The sequence below is a fragment of the Scylla paramamosain genome, chromosome 31 (genome assembly GCF_035594125.1).
Source record: "Scylla paramamosain isolate STU-SP2022 chromosome 31, ASM3559412v1, whole genome shotgun sequence".
Lineage (NCBI taxonomy): Eukaryota > Metazoa > Arthropoda > Malacostraca > Decapoda > Portunidae > Scylla > Scylla paramamosain.
In genome coordinates, this window is record NC_087181.1 from 1195001 (window position 1) to 1215164 (window position 20164).

Consider the following 20164-nt stretch of genomic DNA (forward strand, 5'->3'; position numbering starts at 1 on the left):
TGACAAAACCAAAGCAATATGCCTCTTCTCATTGCTTTATTGATATTCTCACTTCCAGCATTGCTACTTCACTGCTTACCTGTTTGGCTACTTCACACATTTCTCACAGTAAGTTTCAGCCTCCTGACATTATCTTAAATATTTCATCTTTTTATTTTTATTAATTCTAAGTATCATATAAGTTACTATGTGACATATTTCTCTGAAGGAGAACAGTGTCCCACTTGCCACTTGGCCTTGCTGTCAATGTTGCACCCAATCTTGGTTTATCTTGACTCCTGAGTCTCATATTACCCGTAATCCATAAGTAAAACATATTTTTTAAATGATCTTAATTCCCCATGAATCTCCATCATGGGGAAGTAAGTATATATATATATGTGTGTGTGTGTGTGTGTGTGTGTGTGTGTGTGTGTGTGTGTGTGTGTGTGTGTGCTGACAATGTACACATGCTATGAAAGACAACAAATGATCCACAAATGATCTACACCACACCATCAGATGTGGGAGTCAGTTGATGTAAAAAGAAGAGAAAAAAAATTTAACTTTTCTTACAAAATTTAATATCTTGGTCAAAATTGGATATCCTAATGGAATAAATTATCAGCACAAAGCAATGCAAATACACATGTCATCAAGTACAATATCCTTTTACTCAAAATCTCAAAAGACAGCAATGGCAAGTAAATGATTCAATGGAGATGCGAGAGAGAGAGAGAGAGGAGAGAGAGAGAGAGAGAGAGAGAGAGAGAGAGAGAGAGAGAGAGAGAGAGAGAGAGAGAGAGAGAGAGAGAGAGAGAGAGAGAGAGAGAGAGAGAGAGAGAGACTAACTATGCAGCTGCTCTTCCACATTTCATAATTACACAGCATTAATAAAAAAAATGCATAAAATACAACATAAAGATGGTCTTTCACACACATTCTGAAAGTAAAAATATATCTCAGACAGAGGTATTTAGAGTTCTTCACCATGAATGATATTTCAAGCAGAAGTACAGAAAATAAATGAGCTGCTTAGCATTATCTGCTGACTTGAGCCATTTCAGGTTATAATGTTTAACACAATTGCATGAAATGTAGTACTTCTATAAACCCTACACAACATTTTCTTACATTTTCTGTTTATGTTCAACATTTCTGAACACAGATTTGTTTGATATTAAGTGTGGGTCAGCGATCAATGAGGATAAAGCATGAAGATGAATAAGGACTTCCCATTCCTACTTGCAGAGGAATATCCACAACAATATACTCTGTTTGCAACATTCCTGATGTTTGTGATGATACTTCATTCCTGGTTTCCACACGACCAGTGTCTGTCGGTGGATACGCAACTCTCTCAATGGTACTGTTGACATTAAATGCTTCTCTACTACAACTAAGATTATCATGCAGCTTTTTCCTTGTTGCACTTCCCAAAGTTGCCAAACTCTCTGAAGAGTTAGAAACTTCACAGCTATTGTGACTAGACCCCGACCATGCATCTGTACAGGAGGCTTCCTGAGAATGCCTACTTACCCTGTGACATAAAAGTTCCTTTGTTATGGGAGATGCAAGTGTCCCTGAGCCTTGCATGGGGCACAGAGGAGGGGGTGAAGAGCAGGGCACAATGGACAGGAAGCGGGACGTGCCGCTGCCCAGTTCCAGCCCCGATGAGTGACGTCTGGTTATGTCATGGTGTTCCTCAACACTGGAGACACTTAGCAGGCTTAAGTCCTCATACCGTCATAATTCAGGGAATCTGTTCAAAATACCAGGCAATTAATGGTGGAAGAAACATCATGCAGAGAAACATTCTTACACTATAACACTTCATCCAGCCACTTATTCTATATTCCAGGCTGGTAATCAAAACAAGGGGTGGCACAGACAAAGCACCACACACTCTCACACACACACACACACACACACACACACACACACACACACACATCATTCACACTCTTAGTCCTGTCAGTGGAAAGGGACAGTCTTGTGGCATACTGCATCACACGCCAGGAGGCTAGGCAAGGCACAGCTGGCTGTATACATCCACAGCAAGGCCCAACTACACAAACTGGTTTACTCCTGCCTCTTCATAATGAGTGTTCTCTACTCCACCCCTATATACTTCATTCTTGAGGGCTAACCAGATGCAGAATGCCCCACATTATAACTGGGTCCATACACCAAAGTGCTCTGCCAAGTGAGCCCATACACCTTCCCAGGGATCAAAAAGACTGTGTCATTTTACTCACCACTGTTGCTCTCCATTCACCTCTATCATGCACAATCATTCTTGCCTGCTGCACAGTCATTCCTCTCTTCACACAGTTCATTCACTCCAGGCATGGCCTTCCTCTTAACCTTTCATCACACACATCTGATCTCATTATCCTCTTTACTACTTTATGGTCCTCCATTCTCTCCACACACCAAAACCATCTTAACACCCACTTAACACACACTGATCCGCCTACTCAGCCAACTTTCTCAAAACACCAGTTCTTCTTACCCCTCCATGTCTTATTGTGTCCCTACATGTTATTTCACACTTACTCCTCAAACACTTTGTTTCCATTACATTCAGCCATTTCTTCTCTGCTATGCCCATGTTCCATACTACAGTGCATACATGCATACAGTGTGCACCACTGTTCACTCATATAGCCCTCTATTTACTCTAATACCCAGTGTCCTGCGCACCACTGTTCCCTCATATAGCCCTCTCTTTACCCTCGTACCCAGTGTCCTATGTTTAAAGATCTTCAGTCCATCACATACTTTTCCTGCTTTTTTCACTGTGCACTTCATTCCTGTCTCAACTCTTTCATCCGGTGCAACTGATGATCCCAAACACTTGAAGGAATCCACTTCTTCCAGCTGTCCCCCATTCATTCTACATCCATCCTTTCACTACTGATCTCTCAAGCATCTCATTGCTGTACTTTCAGCAACTACCACTTTCAGCTCCCTCCTCCTACAAACACACTCAAACTCCTCCACCAGTCTTTTTATCTTCCTCTCTGAGTCAGCCACCAGAGCTGCATCATCAGCAAATAGTAGCTGACTCAGGTCTCATCCTCTTCCCTCCCCACTGATCAAACACTTCCTAAAGGCAGATAAATCCTTAACTCCTTCAACACAGGAGCATATATACCGAGTCCTATGGCTGCCCGTGATATATCTGAGGATGCTCATTTCGGCTCCATTACACGTTATTCCTTCTTAGATATAGTGTGAGGGCTCTCAGAATACAGGATCTCAAAATATTATTATTAAGTTGGAATGTAAATGTGTTTGTATACACTCAAAGTGAACTTTAGATAGTAATTTCTAGAGAGAGAGAGAGAGAGAGAGAGAGAGAGAGAGAGAGAGAGAGAGAGAGAGAGAGAGAGAGAGAGAGAGAGAGAGAGAGAGAGAGAGAGAGAGAGAGAGAGAGAGAGAGAGAGAGAACATAAGAACATAAGAACATAAGAAATAAGGGAAGCTGCAAGAAGCGACCAGGCTTACACGTGGCAGTCCCTGTATGAAACACTCCTACCTATTTCCATCTGTTATCCCCATCCATAAACTTGTCTAATCTTCTCTTAAAGCTCTCTAGTGTCCTGGCACTAACTACATGATTACTGAGTCCGTTCCACTCATCTACCACTCTATTTGAGAACCAATTTTTTCCTATCTCCTTCCTAAACCTAAATTTTTCAAGCTTGAACCCGTTATTTCTTGTTCTACCTTGGTTGCTGATCCTAAGAATTTTGCTTACATCTCCCTTGTTATAACCCCTATACCACTTAAAGACTTCTATCAGGTCCCCTCTTAACCTACGTCTCTCTAGAGAATGTAAATTTAACCGCTTCAACCTCGCTTCGTAAGGAATACTCCTCATCCCCTGAATCCTTTTAGTCATTCTCCTCTGTACTGATTCTAATAGACCTATATCTTTCCTGTAATGTGGGGACCAGAACTGCACAGCGTAGTCTAGATGAGGTCTGACCAGCGCCAAGTATAACTTTAATATTACTTCCGGCCTTCTACTTTTAACACTCCTAAAAATGAATCCTAGTACCCTATTTGCCTTGTTTCTGGCTTCTATGCATTGTTTCCCTAGACGGAGTTCAGAGCTAACTATAACTCCTAAATCTTTCTCGTACCCTGTACCTACCAGAGTTTGGGTGTTTAATGTGTACCTATTGTGTGGGTTTCCTCTACCTACGCTAAGCACTTTGCATTTATTGATATTAAATTGCATTTGCCATCTATCCGTCCATTCATTCATTCTATCTAAGTCTGTCTGCAAGGCGATGGCATCCGCTTCTGACCTAATTAATCTACCTATCTTTGTGTCATCCGCAAATTTACTAACATCGCTACTAATTCCACTATCCAAGTCATTGATATATATTAGAAATAATAATGGCCCTAATACTGATCCCTGTGGCACCCCACTAATGACATGACCCCACTCGGATTTCGAGCCGAGAGAGAGAGAGAGAGAGAGAGGAGGGGGAAGAAAAAAAAATAAATAAAATAAAAAAAGTGGATAAGAAAGCCTCCTTGCGAGCACATCACCTCATCCACCCACGACTCAGCTATTACAAATCTTCTATGCCTCTTAGCTTGACTATTATAAACCTTCTAATAATAATAATAATAATAAACGGTTTATTATTTAGGCAGTTAACAAACTGAAAATGTACATAGGGGGTGGGGAAATACTTAACATTAATCCTAAAGGTAAGTCTAATCTATGCCTTCTAGCTTGATATCATAGAGAACAACAACGAAAAATGCAAGCTCCTTTTACATGTTTGTTATCTGTACAATTAAGAGAAAAATCTTTTACTCCATCTATGTACATTCAGACACCAGAATAAGTATCTTCTGATTTCTCATTTCTAGAAGATATACAAAAAATCCTGTCAGAAAAGCTTTTCATTTCTTTACATCATTATCTTGAGTATCTTTCACAAAGGCAACAACATCAACAAAAAGAGTAACGCTTACCTATTGGGATCTTCTACATATCCCAGTGGAACCTCAAAATGTGAATCTGGTATGTCATCTCGAAAAGCAAACTCCTGGAATGTTATCTTGGCTGAAACTGTTGGCAATATTGGTATATCTGGAAGACAGAAAACAAAATTTTATTTCAGCAGCAATAAAAGACATACTGTCTCATTCTTTCTTTTTTACAAGGTGGGGAGCTGTGAGTAAGCTGCACGGCCTTCATCCAGTGCTGGGAAGTTGTATTATATGAGGATTCATTGCATGAAAACAAGTGATTCCTGACAGGTAATGAACATTACTGAGAAACTAAAAATTAAACTGTAATATGTGAAAATGCAAGTATTAACATCTACCTCAGTATCAAAACAAATCCTTTCCTATCTATTCTGCCATAGGCTTTCAATCCATGAACATCCACAACAAACAAATTTGTCTGTTCCTGCATTATTTTCATATCTGCTTTACAACATAACCTTAGCCACACAAACTCTTCTTTAATTATTAAAACTGACTGTACTCAGTCAGGAAAAGTAACTCACCTATTTTGACAGGAAAGCCAGGTGGAAGCTTCATTTGGACAAACTCTCGGAGCTTTGCAAAATGCTTGAAGGGAGCTATCACTTCTAAGACATTTAAAAGCATCTCAACAGTTAATGGAAATTCTTCACTCTGTAAAAGTTAGAAGCAGTTATCAGTTATTCTCATCTGATTAGCCACAAGACATGTTAAATAAAACACAACTAATGACAAAAACACAATGCTCATACATCAGCCCTCCTGAAATGCATGATATGGAAATGTGATCTGTTCACCTGAGACTCACGTGCTTGTTTGAGGTGAATCATGCATAACATATAGATAACCATCAATAATGTATTCTCTTTGTGTTATCTGTTGGAACTCATATACCAACTCTGCTGAGACCATTTTTTGTTTGTCACCACTAGCAATGTCCAGCCACTGAACAGCTGAATGACATAAGAATTAGTGATACATTCTAGGTCACAACTATTTTCTTACAAGATGTAATATCCAATATCTAAAAACATTCCTGAAAAGCTACAGTAAAGGCAAAGATGTTAATTTAATATCAAATGACTTGCACAAATGGTATCTAAAAAAAAAAAAAAAAAAAAAAAAAAAAAAAAAAATGCAAGCTTCATGACACTTAGGACTTTGTGACAGGGAATGGAGGCTGTGAAGAGATGCACTGGGGCCAATAAAGGAAAAACGCTTAAAAATACAAGGATGGCATTTTTATTTAAAAAAAAAAAAAAAGTCATCAGATAGACAGCCTTGAAGCATTTATTTTATTTTATTTTATTTTTTATCGCAGCTACATTATAAAATAAACACATACCATTATAAAAACGTCTCCTTACATTACTGATGTTTTGAGCATTTCATTGTGAGTCTCAAACTTAATGGAATTTAGATGCACTTAGTGGAGCTAAAAATTAAACCAAATGGCTTCTTGATGTAATAAATCTCTGAAGGGATTGGCACTCCACTTCACTCTCCACCAAAGCTGCTGATGAGTAGACCTATCCATCAGGTCATCACACTTCTATCAGGTACTCAGATCATATAATTAGAACACAAACACCGTAACACTCACCATTGCAACTGTGGCTTTGAACGATTTCGAGGATTCCTTGCATATGAGGGTTCGTCCAAGTGGAGGGGGCTTTCCTGGGTCAGCTTGTATGTACTCTTCCCATGACACAGGTTCAGTGATGGGAGGCTCAAGGGAAGGTCTTCTTGCCGACTACAGAGAAAGGTTTCAGCATAAATACACAAGTTGGTGTAAATGAGAAATTGTACAATAGTTTTTTTCCAGCACTCAATTGCTCTCATTTCCACTTTTCCATGAATGAGCAGCAACAGGGCAGGAAATTCCAGATTTGAGGACAAATGAAGAAAACTTAATGCAACAGGAAACCAAAAACTCACCCAGTAGTGAAAAGTAGGCAAGAATATAAGGAAAACTGCAAGAAGCCAGTAGGAGCACACATGGAGTACAAAACACCTATCCATATTCACCCATCATCATTATCCATAAATTTGTCAAATCTTTCAAGTTCCCTGTTGACTTGGCACTAAGAACAGGACTACTGGATCCCTTCTATAGCGAGTGTGTTGAGAATTTTCTGATAGGCCACACTCGCTGTCCTGCAGTACTTGTACAACTGGCAGCGTTCCCTCAACACAAGTGATAATTAATCATTAGTTGGGAACAATACGAATTTTCGCCCTTCTTAAAATGTTCAGTTTTCACCAACTTGTATTTTAGTTTCTTATTTTCTACAGATTACACAGATGACAACATTCATGGGTGGATGGCAGTGCTTTGCCCAGCAGAGGCAGGGGCACTTGTTGCATTTTGTTTCATGGCTGTTGTCTGCACACTCAACTCCACTTCCAGTGTTACACAGTAATGGTGATGGCTAGTGACTGATGTTCCCTGTATCAAATATATTTTAATAAAGGTGAAATAAAACTTCATTCTTTGAACAGGAACTGCCGTGTATGAAATGGCAGCATACTGAACAGATTTTTGTTGATGTGGTATCACACTTCCATGGCTGCTGCTGCCACTGCTAAAACAACTGCAAGCACACAAGATGCTGAGAAAATGAAAAGAGTGCAGGACAGCCACCCAATAGCCTTTTGGCTGGCCACAAAAGTGCTGGAGGAGGTCACTAATACCCAAATCTTTAACTTATTACCTATAAGTTACCCATCAAATATTTAAGGCCATATATGTCAAAGGATTAAAGTACTTTAATTTTTTAACCAACCACCAAATTAACTGAAAACCTCTCTCTAGTGCTCCACCTCAGCTTGTATTCTTTATTTCAGGTACTCAGACATCCAATGGTTCACTAAGCAATGAGCTCCTTACAAGTGTACAAGTGACTTACCTCATCAAAGGAATGGGTTCCTCCTCCCTTGGTGAAGCTTTCTACAATAGCCTTATTTTTTTGCAGGTCTTCTTCACTAAGATGTTCTCTTCTTTTTCTGGACTCAAGTGTTAATCCATTTAAATAATAAAAGTCGGCATTAAATTTCCCCACCATTTCCTGCAAATAAAAGAGAAATGAATATCTTAAGCTTATGTCTACAGTATTAATATTTACATAAATATCACTGAAGAAAACTACTATGGCATAAATATCACTGAAGAAAACTACTATGGTAGGAGTGAAAAGTATTTAGATTAAAAAATATGGATATACATAATTCAAAACACCTTTGCTGCCAGCGACTGCAGGAAGTATGATGCATGAGCCTCACTTGGCCTGTAGGATATTTTCCATGGTCTATTAAATGAAACTGTGACAGCTTTATTTTTCATTTATTCAAGTGTTCAGTAAAAATTTCAGCACCTTGGTGAGAGCTGAGACACTATAGCAAATTTTGTTCATTGTATTCTTGAAGGATACATTTAAGACAAGTGAGAGGTGATTCAACACTCCCACCAGAAGTCAGCCAGCATGCTGGTTGCTAACATGTCTCCACTGGAGCTGTTTCTGTGCTATTCTTGTGCACAAACCTGCTTGAACTGATGCAGCTCCAGTTTGGTGTTATGGCTTTGCTGGTTCAGCATGGCTTCTACCAATCAAAACTACACAGATAACATCTCCCAGATAACTGCTCTGAAGGGGGCAGGCCAAGAAACCAGAGAAATAAACAAGTGGGTAACAAAGTTGACAATGTGGCAGCAATGTGTATGTGACAAGAAGGAAAATAGTGACTTGTCACCAGTGTCTAGGAAAAACAAAGTGAAAGAAGTGAATCCTGAGTGGTTGGTGAGGTGTCTGTGAGGGCAGTAAACCATTATTTTCCTCCTAATAACATGCATAATACCACCACACTGTTGACCTATGCTAGACAAACTAAATCACTTTCTTTATTTCGTGGCCTACCTCCTTCAGACCAAATATCTAAGCCATCATGTCTCTTTGGTTTGACTAGCAGAGTGAATACTTAATAAAAAAAAAGCCACAAAACCCAGCTGTAACTACATAGATTCAAGCAGACTTGTGTGGAGCAGTTAGAACACAAAACCAGCCTTGGTGGATGTCCACAAGCAATTATACTGTATTCCACCTTGCATTGCTTTTAAGTAATAAGCAACTGTTATGTAATAATACAAAAGGAAACACAATTAATTAAAACAATGAAATACACTGGATCTTCTTTTCTAAATATATAAATAAATGTAACAAGTATTATCTGTCTGCTGAGGAAAAAAGGAAAATAAATAAAGTCAGTGGTCAACTTTGCAGCAGAACAAGTCTTCATTGTGGTAAAGAGATGCATGACACCAGCATGTAATGATGACACACGTCTCCCATCATCATTTCAACAATACAATGTAATACAGTGCAGTATCATATAATATAGTACATTATACAAATATAATAAAGTGATAATGGGAGATATGTCTTTGCTACACGCAGGCACCAAGCACTTGTTTACCACACGGAAGAGTTATCTTCCCCCATGAGGCTGACCACCACCACTACAGCTTTTTTCCCTCATCAGCAGACAGATGACACGTCCAACACAGTCCTGACCAGCACAATACACACCTTCTTATCTGCTCTGAATATCCATCCCGTCTGTGCCCTTGAAAAAGTAATCTGTTTGGTGGACATTTGAGCTGCCACAATGTCTGAACTCATCAGGATGTCTACTTCATCTTCAATTTCTGCTTCTGTCTCCTGAGAAAGAGAATACAGACAATTATTAATTGAGAAGGAAACATCAATATAATACTGATGGTTTTTCATTGCAAGGCACGATGGACCACAAAATTAATAAATACAAAAACAAATTGACAATAACAAAATTAAGATTGTGGAGTTTAAAGTAGCAATACAAGGTTTAGTCCTCAAGACTAACTGAATGCTAACAATTTTCAGTGGCCATAAAGGGCAGACTATTACAATTGACTACACAAATACAATAGTAGAATTAACTACACAAATTAACTACACAAATTAACTACAAATTAACTACACAAATACAGAGTAGTGAATACAAATATTCACTACACAAAGACTCAGATGAATGCAAAACTCATAAAATAAATAAAACAATAATAAATAAATAAAATACTAATAATTCAGTCTCATGAAAGATTGATACACAGAGCAAATTAAATCGACACAAACCTCGTGTCTCACTCCCTGATACACCCTCAGTTTGTTGTCAAGAACGATGAGGGAATGGGAGGGTTTTGAGTTGCCAGAAAACAGAAAGCTAATGTCCCCTCTTTCCCACCGCATGTCATTGAAGTCCACCAGTGTCGTGTCTAAGCGTATGGACGCTCCCTTTTTGTGAATCTTGCATATGTCGGACGGAAGCATTCTGGACACAAGTGGCACTGCAATAACACAACAGGTCAGTCAAATCATATTAATTATACTACAGTTGCTCATACAGTATGCTACACAAGAAGAAGAAAAAAAGCATTACTTCCAAATTAATCACTGTAAAAGTTAGAATACAGAAAAGCCTACACCTCAGCTTATAATAGCACAAGATTAATTTCTTTATAATAAGTAATACAAACTCACCCCAACTCTGGAAATCCCATTTCAGTTCCATGTAAAAGTCCCCCATCTGGGACAAAGCACGGACCAGGTCGGGCCGCCGAGTCTCCATGTGTTCCCGTGACTGTAGTTTTAATTTTCTCAATAAAATTGAAACTGAAAGGACAAAAGCAAAATAAATTAAACAATAACATTTTTATCAAGCAACATTAAAATATAGCTGAGTGTGAACAGTGAGAGGCAAAAAGTGTCAGGCTGAGTGGCCTAGCAAGGGCAGGGTGCACCACACTGCTGGGGCCTCACCTGCTGCCAGTGATAATGTACACTTCCAGATAAACTCATTGATACACAAGGGCAAATATCATTTAAAATTAAAAATAGTAATAAAACTACAATACTGACCATGTAAGATGTCAAACTTCTACAGGGCCAATGCTGCTACACATGAGATGGCAACAGACAAAAGTGACAGCTTACAGAACACACACACACACAGAGAGAGAGAGAGAGAGAGAGAGAGAGAGAGAGAGAGAGAGAGAGAGAGAGAGAGAGAGAGAGAGAGAGAGAGAGAGAGAGAGAGAGAGAGAGAGAGAGAGAGAGAGAGAGAGAGAGAGAGAGAGAGAGAGAGAGAGAGAGAGAGAGAGAGAGAGAGAGAGAGAGAGAACCTTACTAATCTTAATCTGTCACTGTTATGCTGAGACTGTGAGACTCTGATGTGTTTGCCTAAAGTCTGTCAATGAAGGAGCAATGTACAGGTCCTTTGACATACATAGTGTAAACATAATATTCATGCAGTATTCAGAGCTTTTAATGGGAAATAGTGGAGTTCTGTAAGGCTTAACCCCTTCACTTCTGTGTCACCACTGCAATGCTGCTGCTGCGGGTGCCAGATCACTGCTGAAACCATTCGTCAAACATGAATCTCCTGCCTTTCTATATATTCACAATGTTTATTTTCACTAGTTCACATCATATGGATCATCATAAGAGTGGTTCTGATCCCTATGACACAGACCAATGAAGATAAAAGCTGAAATATTGTTGGAATACAAAATGATGGGAGATTTAAGTCTAATGTTGATTCAGAGAAAAGTAGACCAAGCTGTGGCCAATATGCTGCACACAACAACTTACTCTTGTAGCTTTGCTGTCTCTCTTTCTAAGGATGCATAGGAATTTTCACAACTATGCTTAGTTTCTAATACAGAGGTGTAAAGAAACCTTCAATGACCAGCTTTGTCATCATCTCCCAAATCACTCCTCCCTCCACATGGTGATAAAATAAACTTCAGAGTGGAAGGAAAAAGGAATTAAATACAAGGCAGGTGGATGGTGGTAGATAGAGGCAGTACCTTCAATAATTACTCACAGCCCTGCACACTCACTCACTCACTCACAGGCCAGTGTTTTGTAACTAATCTTAAGCATCCAACAACTGAAAATGACAACAAAGCAATGGATGATGTTGATGATATGGTCAGTAGAACTAATGAGTCCAATCCCTGTCATTCATGTGACAGGACAGAGAAGCGAGGGTGGCGGCAGCAGCCAGACCACCACACAGAGGGATGGGAGGCGCCGGAGCTGAGTGGAAGTAATGCATGGACAACCACACTAATTTCATCCACACAATACATCAAGTGAAGGATAATGACAACAAAAACTTTTCAATGAGTCCATCCCTACTTCATCTCTTTGTACCTGATAAAGAACGCATATCACATCAACATGGCCAAGTAACCTAGAAGAGTCATAAGATGCAGAGTATTACAAACTGACAATGTTTTTTTTGTGAGGAAATAAACTGACAGAAGTAGGAGAGTATTTCCTATAGGGGAACATTTGCCAAATATGAAAATATGGTTGACTTCTAGGAAATAAGATAGCAAATGATTGGCTGCCAGATGTGAGTTTGCCAGATCTGAACATGCATGAGTGAGACTTCATAGTATTTCAGATAAAAAAAAAATCCCAAACCTAAGCACAGAGAGATGAAGCTTATTGTGCTGTGCAAGGAGGGAAGCTGGTTTGTTTACTGCTGGGATGAAGTGAAAGGAAATTAGTTATCATCCTTCCTTACTGATGTCAGGAGCCTGGAAATGTGCAGGGAATGACTGAGTAGTGATGCAGCAACACTACTTGGCTCTCATTACTGTCTGAGGTGTGTGGGTGGTGGCACCAGGAGAGACAGAATGTTGAGTGTTGCTGTGCATGGGAAGGATGACTTGGACAGTTCGAGCAGCAATGATATTAAGATTCTGGCATGACTTGACAACTATACTTCCTTCAGAAAAGAGAATGCTTTGACATTGTTCAGGAAAAACGCTGTCAAGATCTCCAGTGTACTATACTAGCAAAAGTGTATTGTTTGACATAATTATAGTATTCTTCAGTGTCTTCATTAAATACACTATCTTTTACACACATTTTCAAGAAGATTCAATACTCACTAATTTGTCTGTCACCAAAACTAATGGCTTCTGCTAGAGGACTCCATCCATTCAAGTTCTTCACTTTGACGGGCGCTCCATGGGCCAGCAAGAGATGTACACACTCTGCAGTAAGACAGTATGTTAGGATCCCTATCAATGAGAAATTCAACAGACAAACAAGGCACTTTCTGGTGGTGAAGTAGGCAAGCTTGACTCACAACTGAGCCAAGGAGAAACAATATGGGCTTGTCTCCTTTCATATACCATTTTGTCTTCACCTATCACAGAAAAGATGGGTGACTTAAGTCCAGGAGTTCTGACTTTGTAGCCCAAGCAAGACCAGAAGGCCAGCAAATTCTGATCTGTGTATGTGTGTGTGTGTGTGTGTGTGTGTGTGTGTGTGTGTGTGTGTGTGTGTGTGTGTGTGTGTGTGTGTGTGTGTGTGTGCCTGGCTGCAGTGTATAGGAGTCTTATTACTCTTGTGTAATCCTGACTATGTATCTACAATGCCAATACTCATATTTCTTGCCCTCCTAAAATACTCCATATCTTTATAATATAAAATATAAAATATAATATAATATAATATAATATAATATAATATAATATAATACACACACACACACACACACACACACACATATAATACAAAAACAGGGACACAGAAAAACAATAAATACACTATGATATAAAACAATTAAAAATATATAGACAAATAAATTAAGTAAATATATAAAACAAATTAAACAAATAAAGATCTTAAAACAGAATCCAATCTGAGCAAGTGCTTACCTTTGTGCCCGAGCATAACAGCAAGGTGAAGTGGTGTATTACCTGGAAAAGTTTGAATGCATTACAAACTGCACCAACACTTGCCTGTCCTGCCATTAAATCATGTGCAAGTCATAACTGTCATGAAGAAATCCACATCTCACAGATAAATGAAACCTAAAATCTTAAATTAAATGCATTATTAATAAAAAACCTAACATGACCTGCAACATGAGGATCTGTCCTACAGTGGTGGCACCTAATGCTGCTTATCTGTCCAAAGATTAAAGAGCCTGAGCTAAAACAATGCCTGTATCTTTAGGGAAAAGCAACTTTTTTACCAAGTAAAGGATGTGAATGCTTTGGGAACATCAGAGATTTCTGAGCAAAGAAAGTGAGCAAATTAGTTCATCATTCAGTGGAGCATGAGGAGACTTTGGAATCACTTGAGAAACAGAGTTATTCTTAAGCAAAGTAAATGTTAAAACTTGAATGAGAATAAGATTTGAGAGTTCCTTATCCTCTTGCCATAGACTGTTAGCTTCCTTCTTGACATTGTACTAGGAAAAAATACACACGAGTAGTAACATAGGCTGTAACATCACGGGAGACAGCGCATGTGTGGCAGCAGCGAGTGAGGTGGGTGGACTGCTGGCAAACGGTGGTGCCAGACATTCTACTCACAAAATCCCTAAACAATATTCATGAAATACATCCCCTGATACCTCCATTCCATATATTTACATAAAAACAGACCTAAGTACCATACATGTGTTCACAGGAAAATTTAAATTCAAGATTAAAAATAAATTTGTAGGTCATTTGGTTCTGGAAAAATTTATGTTCAGACTTGCTTGTGTTCAGAGGTTTTATTGCATATAAAGAGTGTCCCAGGAGGATAAGTCCCATATTCTCAAATATGAAAGATGAAGTGAGAAATATTCTGTAGTTGAATACCTTTAATGCCACAGTTTAGAAGTCATAGGACATTTTAATATGAATATGCTAAGAATTGTTGAGTGGGAGGGGGAGGAGCGGGCAGCAATGGTGGGTGTTGGCATCATGAGACTTATTTCATAAATAAGGATATGACTGAATTCAAGCATGCGGTGTATTGTTGTAGTAAATAATAAATAAAACAGAGAGAATGTCAACAACTCTCAGTTTTTCAAGCTCACTCCAAGGGACTTCTCCATACAACAAACAAACTTCTGGAAACAAAATACTGGACATCAAAGAAGAACAAAATTTTTTTATGGAAGTCGTCAACAAATAAAACAGTTCCTGAGAGTGTTTTGACCAGTCTGTGTCATTGCACTGAAAAATGAGAATGACAAACGAGAGGCTAATGAAGCAATCGCTAAGTAAGGAAAGAGAACAAAGTGTTGCACCATTGCAGCAGCCCCGCATCACCACATTACACCACCACAACACCACAACTTCTTACACCACCACAACAACAGAAAATCGTCCTGCACCATCACAACACAACACCACAGCAACGTCCTGCTATATCACATCATCATCTTGCACAATCACAAGTCACACCGACCAGCAGCACCATCACGACATCAACACGGGCATCACAACCCGTGCCACCATAGTCTGCTTATAACACACCTGCCAGCCCAGCCAGTCTATAACACTCTTGTCATCCCAGCCTGTCTATAACACTCCTGCCAGCCCAGCCTGCCTGTGGTGTGTGGCAGGTTTCAAACACAAACCCTGAGCCAAGACAGAGTGGTGGCAAGGAAAGGCTGTCTGCTGCCACTATGTTCAATCCTTTCTGCTTGTTCGCGTTGCCTTACCGTGCTTGTCCTTCTTGGCTACGTCATATGTCCGTATGAGTGCTGACACCTTCCGCACATCGCCGCTAAATACACTTTGATGTAACTCATTGCCAGTGTTATGGTCGGCCATGTTTACATTCTCACGGTAGTCAAGCGAGAGTCTGTCACTGCACCAAACAATAGCAGCTTTGTGTTTTTTTTTTAATTTTTATTTTAGCAAAGTGTGATTAATAAAAAAATATGTAAATGCTACGTGCATCTTCTTATGACATTACTTTCCACGGATTAACTTTCATAAATGCTAACGAAATGAATAAATTATAAATTAAGAAATGAAGAAATATACATATTTCAGAATTACATCAAATTATACTGTAGCAGAATATCATCTAAAACTGTAGAAAGAAACAAACAAAGAACATGACAATTATCATCTCGACATTTTAGGCTAGGACACTTGACAGCAGAAAACCCACTCGGCGACGCGTATTCGTTGCTTCCCATCTTCACTATTCCTTCCTGGTGGTCGTGATGGTGAGTGTTGAAAATATTTTGGAGTTTGTACCGTATTCTGAAACACTGCTCTCTCTTCACGACTATTTTCAAAGGCTACAGATATTAACCGTGTTCTCAAGAGTAAGAATGAAGTTTGCCCTAGATGGTAATGCAGTGGGTGCCTTGCCCAGTCTTTCATTGGCCAGTCCTTCAGGTTGTGATTAGTTAGCGACATATATATTTACCTCGTTTTTATATTCATAGCTTGTAAAAGATTTGTAACTAAGTACAATTTCCTTCATCTACGGGAAGGCTGGCACGTTTTTCTGTCCTTTGTTGTACTTTTCTTATATGTAACAATAAAGCCATCTACTATCTATCTATCTATCTATCTATCTGTACTTTTTTAATCTGTCACTGTAACCATAAAAAAAAAGCCTTAAAAAACCCGTGTAGCTTTAATTTTTGAATGTAGTGAAGATGCGGCGCAGAAGTGTTTCAGAATATGTCATTTTTACCGATGGTGGTGATGTGTGGTGACATGAAGCAGTACCACCGTTTGTTTTAGTTTTAAGAGAAAGGGCGGGTGAAGTAGAGGAGAGGAGATAGAAAGAGGGAAAGAATGGGATGAAGGATACTAGGAGAAGGAAGTGTGTGGGCCTTACCATACTGCTAATTTTTGTTGTGTGAGTCTAATCTTGTCCGAGTTTCCGCCGCTCAGCCTCACTCTTCATTTCACCTGGCTGTAGTGGATGTTACTAGGACTTTCAAGGTCGTTTTCTTGATTCTTGTGATGTTCTAACAAGGATTCTTACGCCACAAATGAAAATAAAGAAAAGAAAAGAAAAACTCGACGATTCTTTGTGGCTCTTGAAAACAGATCATGGGTGAAAACAAAGCGTTTAAGGATGCTGGTGGAAGGCTTCATATCTTAAACGTTTCGGCGCTGACTTTGCTTTCATAAGACTGTACTGAAAGCTATTTTTAACCCTTTGGCTGCTCTTTCGTACATTTTCTCTTAATTTCTGTTCACTCTGAGACATCTTCACTTGTTCTACAGCCATGTCCAATCTTTGAACTGGGTAGAAATTGCAAAATCTATTCTTTTTAATCCCCTTCTTCCTCGTAGATGCTTATAAAGATTTCATGCATTACGTCTGGTGCTGTTAATTAATTGTTTCGTATCGCGGTGAAAGCTTTGAAGTTTTTGTAGAATTCTTATGATAGTTGAACAAAAACTTCTGTACCACCAGTGAGAAAAACACCCATGAGAACCCACCAAGTTACCTCTGTGGCCTTTGAAAACAGTCCTCAATAAAGAAGAAAACTTTAAAGAATCCGGCTCTCACTTGGACTATGCCGTGCAGTTCTGGTTCCCGTTTATGACTAGCCTACTGGATTGTAAGAGTCAGTACAGAGGAGAATAAGAGCATAAGAATATAAGTAAATAAGGCAAGGCAAGAAGTCATCAGAACTACATTTGCCAGTCCTTGTATGAAAAAGCACTTACTTCCACCAAGCATCCACATCCATAAATTTGTCTAATCTTCCTTTAAAGCTCCCTAATGGCACAGCACTAACAATCTGATTACTGAGTCCATTCCATTCATTCACCACTGTGGGTACAAATTCCTTCTTATTTAAACATTAGAATTAAAAGATACAAGGGATGCGTAATGTCCCTGACGAGAGATTACAGCTTTATAAATTGACGTTCTTCAGAGTGGCAGACCGAACATTAAAAGAGGGTATCAGATAGAGGTATTTAAATCTCACAGGACACTGGGTTCCAAATCCAGATGAGGGTCGCGAGGGTGTTTGTGAGGGGCGCTGGACAGTGTTAAAAATAAAAAAAATAAATTGTATATAAGTGTAATCCATCAAAGTAACTTACAATTGACACTACAAATACACCCAGTCAGGATTGCCAGATCACGCAGGGATTGTATTTAGAGTCGCAGTATGAAAGATATAAAATTTGGCAGATGAAGGGAAGTCTTTTAGGGATTGTAAAGAAAACAGGACAAGAAGTAACGGTTTAAGGTTCATAATTATATCTGAAAAGAGATATGAAGGTACTGGTGTTCAAGGAGACTGGTAGATGACTGGAATGGACTCAGTAATCAGGGTGCGTATTGTGAAACACTCTTTTTCATGAGAACTATTTTAGAAGGCTACGGAAATAATTCATCGGATTCTAATGAGCATTTTTTATTTATTAATGACGCAGAATCTTTGTTGAAATACGTTTGGGATGTTGGGTGTTAGTGCAGAGATAATGGGGACTTTCAAGAGAAGGTAAATTTATGGACGGAGATACTAATACGTGGATATTGTTGTGTATGCTGTACACAGAAACTTTGTGCCTCTTATTCGTCCCAAATTGGACGGGATCAACTCAAACCATTAGTTTTCGTTTCTGTTTGACTGTATTACAAATGCTCACTCTTGTAGCAATAGTAAAAATAATACTGTTTTTTCCCCGTTGTCATGCTGACAAAGGGTCTGCATAAAAGGGACGATTTATTGTTCACACACTCACACACACACACACACACACACACACACACACACACACACACACACACACACACACACACACACACACAAGTAAAATTACATAAAAAATCAAAATCAGATGTCCGAACCACGTGAGGTGCGTGGCCTTGCTGGGGAGCACAGTGCGGGAGTGTGGCGCCCCACTAGTGCAGTTCAGACCTCTTAATTTATGTTATCGTGCCTTAAGTCATGAAAATGAGAATTTGCTTGGTTTTAATGTTCGTTGAGAAAAAAAAAAAAAAAAGAGGAAAATGAACCTTCAGATTGAGGGCCAAGTTTGGGTGAAGCATTGTGTGTGAGAGTTGAACACTGTCGCCTGCGTGGTTTTATTGTGGTGGTGCAGAATTGTTTTCAAGAGGAAAGTGTTCATGGGTGTTCTGATTATCTGGCTGACAAGGTTGGGCAGCATTCATTATATTTTGCATAATTACTGTGACATTTGCTCTAAGAAAAGGGACAAGGAAGATTTTCATCTTTGTCAGAGGTTGCCCTGTGTAGTGTTTTTCTAACGAGAGTTTGTTTACAGAGGCGTTCAGTGTCACTGTGGGCAGCTTTGAGCGTGTTACAGCAAATATGGGGACGTACAGCCAGCCAACTGCGTGGCTGAGGAACAGCAAAACTCTGCGGCTGTGTCGCTCCGCAAATCATTTAAAGACCTTGGTCGAGCAACAGTAACCGATTTGTTGCACCTCATTTGATCGTAATTTCTCTAGAAATAATTTGCAACACGTGCTTATGTAATGCACTGCTGGCGTCATTTTCAGTGGTAATTCAGCCGGCGAACAGAGGGGTGAAGTCTTGTTGAGAAGCAAGTGCTGGTACCGTGCAGAGTGTCAGCACAGAGGCTTCACTCAGTGAGGAGAGTGGCGCTATACAGTTGATAGATGCATAGGCCTAATACAACAAGATCTGCACGTTAATAAAAAAATATATATTGTTGAGAAATATATATATTGGCTGTGAGATCGCTGTCAACATGGATGCAAAGCTCTTACCAAAAGTCCTGCATTATCAAGAGGAATCCCCATTTATACTAAGGAGAGATTAATGAAAGCCACACCCCAGGTGACAGCTCAGTCTGGATTATAAGATTATTTGTATCTCCACCTGGCGAGGAAGCAGGCGGCAGGGATGCGATATCAGGCGCCATGAACCTCCTGCTTGAGAAACACTTGAGTGATCGTAGAAGTAACACCACTGTTGGGATGCAGGACTCTGCGGGATTAGGATGCGAATACAGAAGGTGAAAAGATACCCTTGTAACATTATGACAATGACTCAAGTTCTGTTGACCATGTGAATAATGCAACATATTTCTTAAGAATGGTCCTGAGTGAAGAAGCCTTGGCTCAGCCAGCAGTGTCACCAGTGAGCAACACTGAGGGAGCACCGCCAGGCAGAGGCGAGAACATTGACGCCTCAAGACTCGTCCACTGCGTGGCTGCCCTGAAGCTTCTGTCGCTCACCACGCGTCGCCTCCCCAAGAAATGCGTGATCATTTTGGACTGCTTGTAGTAAACACATTAAGATTAATACCAGCTTAATGTAGACCAAGAGAAGGAAT

At 39.5% G+C, this 20164-nt stretch overlaps 1 protein-coding gene across 1 annotated transcript; it reads right to left on the reverse strand.

Annotated features, from left to right (window-relative positions):
- Positions 1-722: 722 nt before the first annotated feature.
- LOC135116371 (ankyrin repeat domain-containing protein 13C-like) lies at positions 723-15694 on the reverse strand. Its single transcript, XM_064033756.1, has 11 exons — positions 15565-15694; positions 13778-13819; positions 13004-13108; positions 10578-10709; positions 10173-10384; positions 9588-9719; positions 7914-8072; positions 6608-6757; positions 5529-5658; positions 4987-5104; positions 723-1741 (listed from the first exon to the last, which is right to left on the reverse strand). The coding sequence occupies exons 1-11, from the start codon at positions 15674-15676 to the stop codon at positions 1726-1728; spliced, it is 1308 nt and encodes a 435-aa protein (XP_063889826.1). The 5' UTR covers positions 15677-15694; the 3' UTR covers positions 723-1725.
- Positions 15695-20164: the final 4470 nt, after the last annotated feature.